Source organism: Bos grunniens, chromosome 15 (genome assembly GCF_055505025.1).
Source record: "Bos grunniens cultivar Pamir isolate PY7600 chromosome 15, Bosgru_T2T1.0, whole genome shotgun sequence".
NCBI classification, from domain to species: Eukaryota; Metazoa; Chordata; class Mammalia; order Artiodactyla; family Bovidae; genus Bos; species Bos grunniens.
In genome coordinates this window covers 18281825-18292037 of record NC_141179.1, presented here as the reverse complement: position 1 = coordinate 18292037, position 10213 = coordinate 18281825, and the positions used below count along the sequence as shown (strand labels likewise).

Sequence of the window (10213 nt, the reverse complement as noted above, 5' to 3'; positions counted from 1 at the left end):
AAAAGGAATTTATAATTGTATAGAATTTATTTCAAATTAATAATTACTTTGGTGCCTTGTATTTATGAAAGAAAAATCTCATTTTATTGAGAATTGTTTTTTTTGTTGTCATCATTGTTTTTGAAGGATCTGCCATTATAATCGCTTCTCCGGTCCAACCTGTACTGCAAGGAATGGTGGGAATGATTCCTGTGTCTGTGGTTGGACAGAATGGAAATACCTTTTCTGCTCCTCCTCGGCAGGTAAGATTTATGAACTGAAAATGGCTCAGTGCCACTTTTCAAACAAAATACAGTTAATGGCTTCTTCTCTTCTAGGTCCTTCATATGCCTTTGGCAGCACCTGTATGCAATAGAAGTATCTCTCAATTCCCTATCCCTCAAAAATCTTTGAAGAGTCAGGGACTAAAAAACAAACCTTGTACAGGTATGTTTTTGAGTTGATTCATGTCAACTTTATGTAATCTTTTTGTTTTTTGTTTTCTTTAATATTAATAGCTTTCCTAACTGTGATTGTCTAACCTTTGCTTAAAGTTTTTTGCAGTAAATAGAAAAAAAAATGGAACAGAACAGAATTTAGAAAGATCATGTATTTATAGGAACTTGTATGTAGTAGAGATAACATCAAAAGTCAGAAGAAACAGAATGGTTTGTTTAATAAATGAAATCTACCAGCTATTATGTATTACAGGGAAAAAATAATCTCTTCCTCACACTATATATAAAATTAGGAATTCCAAGAAGATTAACAAGTAAAAGTGAACAGCAAAACAAATAATAAAAGAAAATATAGAAGAATCCTAATGAGGGCTGAAATAAAGGATTGCTTTTGAAAAATTAAAAAAGAATAATTTATAAATGGAAAAAATTTGATAATGCTGACTACTCTAAAGTAAATGATTTTTAGTACAATAAAAGACAGCATATGCAAAGTAACATGAGATTTTCATTCAAGACCTTTATGAATATTGTGCTGAGTTCTCAAACTTCTCTAGCTCAGACTTTTTAATCTTCATGGGTGACAAAATGCCTAACCTTAGGAACTTTTGACTAGTTTCATTTCTAAGTCTTTTTTAATATTCTTTTCAGCCAATCCCTCCCATACCTTTACCTTTAATGTTTTATTAGACCTATACAGTCAGCAAAAACAAGACCAGGAGCTGACTGTGGCTCAGATCATGAACTCCTTATTGCCAAATTCAGACTGAAATTGAAGAAAGTAGGCAAAGCCACTAGACCATTCAGATACGACCTAAATCACATCCCTTATGATTATACAGTGAAGGTGAGAAATAGATTTAAGGGCCTAGATCTGATAGATAGAGTGCCTGATGAACTGTGGAATGAGGTTCGTGACATTGTACAGGAGACAGGGATCAAGACCATTCCCATAGAAAAGAAATGCAAAAAAGCAAAATGGCTGTCTGGGGAGACCTTACAAATAGCTGTGAAAAGAAGAGAAGCAAAAAGCAAAGGAGAAAAGGAAAGATATAAGCATCTGAATGCAGAGTTCCAAAGAATAGCAAGAAGAGATAAGAAAGCCTTCATCAGCCATCAATGCAAAGAAATAGAGGAAAACAACAGAATGGGAAAGACTAGAGATCTCTTCAAGAAAATCAGAGATACCAAAGGAACATTTCATGCAAAGATGAGCTCGATAAAGGACAGACATTGTATGAACCTAACAGAAGCAGAAGATACTAAGAAGAGATGGCAAGAATACACAGAAGAACTGTACAAAAAAGATCTTCATGACCCAGATAATCACGATGGTGTGATCACTGACCTAGAGCCAGACATCCTGGAAAGTGAAGTCAAGTGGGCCTTAGAAAGCATCACTACGAACAAAGCTAGTGGAGGTGATGGAATTCCGGTTGAGCTATTCCAAATCCTGAAAGATGATGCTGTGGAAGTGCTGCACTCAATATGCCAGCAAATTTGGAAAACTCAGCAGTGGCCACAGGACTGGAAAAGGTCAGTTTTCATTCCAATCCCAAAGAAAGGCAATGCCAAAGAATGCTCAAACTACCGCACAATTGCAGTCATCTCACATGCTAGTAAAGTCATGCTCAAAATTCTCCAAGCCAGGCTTCAGCAGTATGTGAACCGTGAACTTCCTGATGTTCAAGCTGGTTTTAGAAAAGGCAGAGGAACCAGAGATCAAATTGCCAACATCCGCTGGATCATGGAAAAAGCAAGAGAGTTCCAGAAAAACATCTATTTGACTATGCCAAAGCCTTTGACTGTGTGGATCACAATCAACTGTGGAAAATTCTGAAAGAGATGGGAATACCAGACCACCTGATCTGCCTCTTGAGAAATTTGTATGCAGGTCAGGAAGCAACAGTTAGAACCGAACATGGAACAACAGACTGGTTCCAAATAGGAAAAGGAGTTCGTCAAGGCTGTATATTGTCATCCTGTTTATTTAACTTATATGCAGAGTACACCATGAGAAACGCTGGACTGGAAGAAACACAAACTGGAATCAAGATTGCCGGGAGAAATATCAATAACCTGAGATATGCAGATGACACCACCGTTATGGCAGAAAGTGAAGAGGAACTAAAAAGCCTCTTGATGAAAGTGAAAGTGGAGAGTGAAAAAATTGGCTTAAAGCTCAACATTCAGAAAACGAAGATCGTGGCATCCGGTTCCATCACTTCATGGGAAATAGATGGGGAAACAGTGGAAACAGTGTCAGACTTTATTTTTCTGGGCTCCAAAATCACTACAGATGGTGACTGCAGCCATAAAATTAAAAGACGCTTACTCCTTGGAAGGAAAGGTATAACCAACCTAGGTAGCATATTCAAAAGCAGAGACGTTACTTTGCCAACAAAGGTCCGTCTAGTCAAGGCTACGGTTTTTCCTGTGGTCATGTATGGATGTGAGAGTTGGACTGTGAAGAAGGCTGAGAGCCGAAGAATTGATGCTTTTGAACTGTGGTGTTGGAGAAGACTCTTGAGAGTCCCTTGGACTGCAAGGAGATCCGACCAGTCCATTCTAAAGGAGATCAGCCCTGGGATTTCTTTGGAAGGAATGATGCTAAAGCTGAAACTCCAGTACTTTGGCCACCTCATGCGAAGAGTTGACTCATTGTAAAAGACTCTGATGCTGGGAGGGATTGGGGCAAGAGGAGAAGGGGACGACAGAGGATGAGATGGCTGGATGGCATCACTGACTCGATGGACGTGAGTCTGAGTGAACTCCAGGAGTTGGTGATTGACAGGGAGGCCTGGGGTGCTGTGATTCATGGGGTCGCAAAGAGTCAGACACAACTGAGCGACTGATCTGATCTGATCTGATGTAATTTTGAACAGTAACCTCTCTCTAAATACTCTCATTTTCATGGATATACCATTGAATCTGTCTTCAACCAGTGAGAGCTCTTACTACCTGAATCCTTACCTTTACCTGAATTTTCACTTGGGTTCATTTCATTCCCTATCTAGGCTAAACCCCAGAATCTACCACATCAGCCACTTTTCCCACTATTCCTAAACACTTTCATATTCACATTCTTCTAACATGTCTGCTTGATACCCTCTAGTCATGGATCTATGCAGCCAGAGATTCTCTGCCTTTATACCTGGGCTTCTTAGCAATGCTTTAGAACATCACTTTGCTGACAAAGATCCGTATAGTCAAAGTTAAGGTTTTTCCAATAGTCATGTACAGATGTGAGAGTTGGACCATAAAGAAGGCTGAGTGCCAAAGAATTGATGTGTTCAAATTGTGCTGGGGAAGACTCTTGAGAGTCTCTTGGAATGCAAGGAGATCAAACCAGTCCATCCTAAAGGAAATCAACCCTTGAATATTCATTGGAAGGAGTGATGCTGAGCTGAAGCTCCAGTACTTTGGCCACCTGATGCAAAGAGCTGACTCATTGGAGAAGACCCTGATGCTGGGAAAGATTGAAGGCAGGAGGAGAAGGGGACGACAGAGGATGAAATGGTTGGATAGCATCACCGACTCATGGATATGAATTTTCACAAACTCCGGGAGACAGGGAAGCCTGATGTGCCACAGTCCCATGGGGTCCCAAAAAGTCAAACATGACTTAATGACTGCAGAAGTGATGCCATTCAGTAACACTTAAAATTTTCTCACCCTCACTGCCATTTAGTGATCATTTTAAATGCTTACCTGTCTTCTTTTTTCCCATTTCTCCTTCATACTATTTCATACTTACACAGGTTTTCTCACATCTATTCAGTCACTACTATCCTCACTCTAAGCCAATGATTTTGATTTTTATCAATAGTAACGTCCATTTTTTCACATCACTCCCACTAAATATGTACCCATTCATCTAAAATCATTCTTCCCTTTTCCCTTCTTTCTTAGAGAAATATTTCATTCTTTCTAAGGTTAATGCAGTCTACCTTCTGTCTTCTGTGTATCTTCATCTTTTCTTTCTTTGGCTCCTTCCCTCTGTGGCTATTCAACTATCGATACAAGGATCATTCCCACCATTCCTTTAGGGTTTTTCCACCTGCCAGCCCTTTATCCCCAACCCTCTTTATCTCCCAGTCTTTGTTCATCCATATTATGTCCTTTCTCATGTTTCTACTAAAACTGTTTAAACTCACCAGTGACCTCCTAATACTGCCATATCCATTGGATGTTTTCCATTCTTACTTTACCGTCTAACAGTTGATACTCTTGGTAGCTTCTAGAATGAATGCATTCCTCCCTTTCTAATTTTATGTAACTTAAGATCTACATACTCTACATATCTAAGTCTCTCTTCTTCCTCAAAAACCTCCTCTGCCTACCTTTTACCTCTTGGTTAGTGTCAACATGTATTCCTCATTTATTCTTCATATCCGTGCGAGTGCCCATCTGTAAGACCTTCATCATCTCCTACCTCTAATATTTTTAGCCATCTAAGTAGAATTCCTATTTCTAATTCATCTTCTGTGCCATCGCCAGAGTGACGTCCTAAAACAAATCTATTCATACATCATCCCTAGTTAAAACTCTTAAAAGATTCTCTATAAAACCTTTTGAATAATACACAAAGTCCTCCACAGTATCATCTTTGCTTTCCTTCCCAGCTTCATATCTTGCTGCCCTTCCACATAAACTCAGAAGTCCTTGGAAATTAAAATATGGATATTAAAACTCCAGAGCATGTCCTCTCAGTGACATAGGTTTGCAAACATGACACCTTAAATAAGCAGAATTTTTAAATAGGAATAAAGTGTTTTGTTTAAGTAACTTTTTGGATCTAAGTACTGCCCTTAACTGTTACATTGATCATTGTAATCTGTAGATCAAAGACTGGATTCATATTTACCTGAAGTTGAAGCAGGTCATTTGTTACATATTTCTTCAGTAAAATGATTATCTTGTATATACTACCAAGCTGTTTTTTTAGATCCAGTATATTAAAGTATTTCATTTATACATTAGCTATAGCTTAAATTTTTCTCATGATGTCAGATTCTGTGATCTGTTCTATTTTCTTTCAGAAAAATGTACTTTCAGGAATGTTTTTCTTTTCTAATTAACTTGTTTATAATTCCAGGGAAACAGGTAAATAATTTGGTGGATTCATCAAGTCACTCAGTTGGATGTCATGCACAGCGGTGAGCATAAACATAGTTTCTGTCATAGAGTATTTGAATGCTCAAGTTAAAAACAAAGAATTTCTTTATGTGGCTAAGAAAAAAAATTTTTTTTTCTTGTAGAACTGAAGTTTCTGACAAGATTATGGCTACAGATCTTGGGAAAAAATTGGAAGAAACCACAGTTCCCTTCTCAGTAGAAAGTACAGTTCCAGTTAGCAAGCCATTTGAAAGCCACAGACGTGTGCTCTGTTTTGATACCACTGCTTCTCCTGTGGCAAATACACAGGGGACAAATCAAAAGTTGGTGTCCCAAAGCAAGGAAAGAAATGACATTTCATTTTCTAACCTTGACTCACCCATTGTGTCCTCCACCTTAAAACCCCCTGCTAATAATGCTGTCAGAAGAGAGCGGGAGAAACCTTCTATGCCTAAAATTTTATCTAAATCAGAAACTCCCATTGGCCGACATGCCACCATAAAAGAAACTCCGTCAGAAAAGAAAGTTTCACCAACAGAAACTATACTTGAATCTTTCCATAAAGCAACAGCTAATAAGGAGAATGAACTGTGCAGCGATGTGGAAAGGCAGAAAAATCCAGAAACTTCAAAACTGTCTAATGGGCAGCAAAATGGGGGTGTGCGGAATGAGAAAACTGTAACTTCACTTCAAGAGCTAACCAGAAAACAAGGCACATCCTCAAACAGTAAAAATGTCTTTTCAGTAGGTGCACCTGTGAAGGATTTGAAACAAGATCAAACCAGGTCTGCCAGTTCTTTGATTAACCCACTCACCAAACATACCACAGAAATGTTACAAGATACTCAGTGGCATAGCCCAGTAAATAGACTGACAGATAGTACTGATTTATCTGTACCCCGAACATCTAGCTCAGGAGCAGGGGAAAAACTTAAAGAAGAACCTACAGATGGTATCAAGGTCCCTTCTAGTAGGCGTTTTGGTGAAGACAGCACACCCAAAGTAATGGTCCCTCCTGTCACACCAGACTTGCCTGCCTGCAGCCCTGCCAGTGAAACAGGGAGTGAAAACAGTGTGAACATGGCCGCCCATACATTAATGATTCTCTCCAGAGCAGCCATCTCTAGGACTACTTCCTCTACTCCTCTAAAAGACAATACCCAACAATTTAGAGCATCTTCAAGAAGCACCACAAAAAAGCGGAAAATTGAGGAAGTAGATGAGCATGAGCGAAACTCCCGCACTTCTAACAAAGGTCTTGCAAATTCGTCAATGCCAATGAAAAAGAAGAAAATTAAGGCAAGTTTGAAAGTCTCTAATTTCAAAACCACACGTTGTCCTTCTTTGAGCACTCAGGTTAAAGGTCTCATCATTTTTTGCCATAGCTACTTAACATTTAACCAAGATAGCTTTGGGTTTTGATTGATAAAATACATTCTCTAGCAGTATCTCTCAGCCATTGTGGTACTCAGAAGTTAACTAGGTGAAACATTTTCCAAACAATTGCTAAGGCATTTATTTATAAACATCTTCCTTGGGAAAAGGTATTTGGTGGAAAGAATGACATAAGATGAAAAATTGGGAAGCTACCATTTGTAATTATCAAGTGAAAACTGCTTGCAGCCCCTTCATCTTAGGTTTCTTTCCCATGTCCTGCCATCTCTTCCATAGATTGTTATACTTGCTAATATGTTGGAGCAGTGTAAAAGTTAAATTTACCTGTCTTTAACCATGCTTACCTGAGGAAAGTAATATAGGATTATCACTGATAAAGTAATTTTTCCTCAATCTGTTTAGCCATTTAGTAAGTGGAATATGAATAGAAAGGTTTAAAATGTCATAAAGGAAGTATGATATCAAGGAAAGAATCCTGGTTTCTAAGCCTGGGCTGAATCCTGCATCTCCTGCTTATTGGTTCTATTACCATTAATTATTAAATAGCCTGTAACATCCCTTGAGTCTTAACTGCATCATTGGACATGAAGTTACACACATCTTACCCAATGACTGTAAGACTAAATGTAGTGTTTGTAAAGTGTCTGGAGTATATTAAATATTTGGAACTTGAAAAGTACTTGTTACTCTTAAAATCTTAGTAAAGCTTTCTGAGGTTTACGGTTTAGCAATAATGAGTACCTTATATAAAAAGCATGTTCTATCTTGTCTCAACATTCATATACTGAATTTGTATAATGTTTTGTGCTCTAAAATAATATTGAGGTGCCATTGAAGTATACTTTATTAAACTTGGATTTATAAAAAATTGTGTCTACCTTTCTGTATAACTAAAATTCTAATGAACTAAACTTCCGACAAAAATTTTGGTAGTGTATGAAGTTCTACATGACTTAATAAGAAAGCTAGCTTTTGGGCCTTGTTTAAGTTTGATATGTCAACTTAGTTCATTTTTTCTTTCTTTCTTTTTTTGACAGAAAAAGAAGCTACCCAGTTCATTTCCAGCTGGAATGGATGTGGACAAATTTTTGTTATCATTGCATTATGATGAGTAAATATTCTGAACATATAAGAACATTGGCTATTTAAAACTACAGTTCCTTAAACTATGAGTGTAGGGAATGAGATACTGACGGAATCTGAGAGCATGACCTGCACTTTCTTTCATTGTACTGAAATTTCACTTTATTTCTAAATCATGCTGTTTTAAAACAGCTTCCTAATTTGTAAATAGATGTGCCTGGTATTGTGGAAAAAACATTTGCAGAAATGTAAGTAAAGCCAATCTGCAGAACTGTATAGCTTTAACAATTGCATCTTGTTAATACTGTGTAAATCTTATTGAAATAGAGGTTAAATCAGCCTGATGTTCTTTTATTTTTTGGTTTCTTATGATCTCTAATTTTGAAACTTACTCATCTGGAATAGTTTCTCACTTTGAGTGGGAAAATTACACTTTTCCTTATAAATTGCCTTCAGTAATTGTCCTACAAGACATCTGAAGACAGCCAGTAATTAGTGCAGAAGTGATAAGGAATTCAAATGGTAATAAAGTAACCAGAAATTAACGATTTGGGTTTTTTCCCTAGAGTGAATACTTTGCCACTCCTTACAATTGCAGTAAAGATTGTACTCCTAAAATTTTACACTTTGTCTCTTCTGGTTGTTCCGGTCTCTTTGTTTTAAGGAGAGAATATTAATGCCATTTGAACACCATTCAAGTGTTCTGATCTTTCACTTATAACTTGTAAGATCTTTTACAAAACTTTAAGCGTTTAGACTATTGAGCCATAAAAAGTTTGGTTATGTAGTAGTTGAAATTTCTTGGTATGTATATACTTTTCCCCTAAATACTGGGGATTTAAAGAATTGCACTAATTCATAAACTTCTTACATAGTAGTGACCAATGCACATTTAATTTAAATTTTGTGTTCTATGTTAAAGCTTGTATGGAGGATTATCTTCTGTTGTCCTTTTAGAAAGCCATGTCCATCATAAGATGTAAAAAGAGAAATCATAGTTTTCTATTTTAATTTAGTTTCTCCTAAAATGGGCTGTGTTACACTTGGATAGAGGATGCTGTCTCTGTACCCCTTATTATAGAGTTATTCTCAAAAGGTCCTTAAGGAGAATGAAAGAGGTGCCTTCTGTATGTTAGACTCACACACATCAGTCAAGTTGAAGAATTGGTTTAAACCTTTAAATGAGTATAGAAATTATAATTCATATTTGACCAATTGTGCCTAGATATTAAAGTATGTTCTCTTAAGTGCTTTCTGTTTTGTTTATTATCAGTATATGCAAGGTTTTTTCTGAAAATGTCTATATTTATGAGTCATTTTCCTTAACTTTTTTTTTTTTAATACTGGGCCTTTAACATCCTACTTTAACACAACAGTTCTCAATGTGGAAATCACGTCTTACTTGCTGAACCTTACTGCAGAAATTTGTGTTGTAATAAATTTTTATAATGTGGAAGTGGTCTGTTTCTAAAGAACCAGGGATAGTTAATACAGTTAATGTTTATTTAACTAAGCTTGTACAGTTAGGTTTGAATAAATATTTTCATTAACTTCAAAAGTTTGAATTCTTTCATATTGGCAGTCATTCTAGTTTAGATACTTTTAATAAATCCCTTTCCAAGTCAGTTGTTGTTTTCAGAAGTTTACATAATGCTGAAGATTATAAATTTTCTTCTCATTCAATTAATTTGTATATGCTAAGTACTAAGAATTCATATACTAGTAAAATAAACTCACTTGGCCAGAATCCACTAGATAAATAGTATGAAGATAATCTGTATTCAGAGCTTTCATTTATGTTCAAGAACAAAACCATAATTCTGATTTTACCTTAAAAGTCAAAATGTGCTAGACTTAATTGCTGTACCTGGTACTGTATTTTTGCAACTACATGTAAGGATCCACTGTTTCTTTGGACATTACTTAGTGTATTCAGTTGTATGACAAATCTTAGAAGACTTACAATTAAAATATTTGATTGTTTTAGTTAGAACCATTTAGTAAATATGTTGAAATTGTACGTAAGTTAACATCCATCAGCATTCAGCCAAAGGCTAGATGTCATGACTAGTAGGAAGACCAAGGTTAAGCTTTGATAAAAGAAGTCATTTTAAAAGCATGTTGCTATATATTCTACGTTCATCATTTTTCAGACCACCATCTTTTCAGCCTCAGACTTA

The 10213-nt window shown here is 36.5% G+C and overlaps 1 protein-coding gene across 3 annotated transcripts in view; it reads left to right on the top strand.

Moving 5' to 3' along the window:
* The window catches only part of NPAT (nuclear protein, coactivator of histone transcription), a 53507-nt gene extending 43916 nt beyond the window's left edge, over positions 1-9591 (top strand). For all 3 annotated transcript variants that reach the window (XM_086339056.1, XM_086339058.1, XM_086339055.1), the window contains 5 exons: positions 127-242; positions 318-426; positions 5536-5596; positions 5699-6854; positions 7988-9591. In XM_086339056.1, coding sequence (XP_086195182.1) covers positions 127-242; positions 318-426; positions 5536-5596; positions 5699-6854; positions 7988-8065 — 1520 coding nt within the window. In that variant the 3' untranslated portion in view covers positions 8066-9591. The remainder of the gene's footprint in view (positions 1-126; positions 243-317; positions 427-5535; positions 5597-5698; positions 6855-7987) is intronic.
* Positions 9592-10213: the final 622 nt, after the last annotated feature.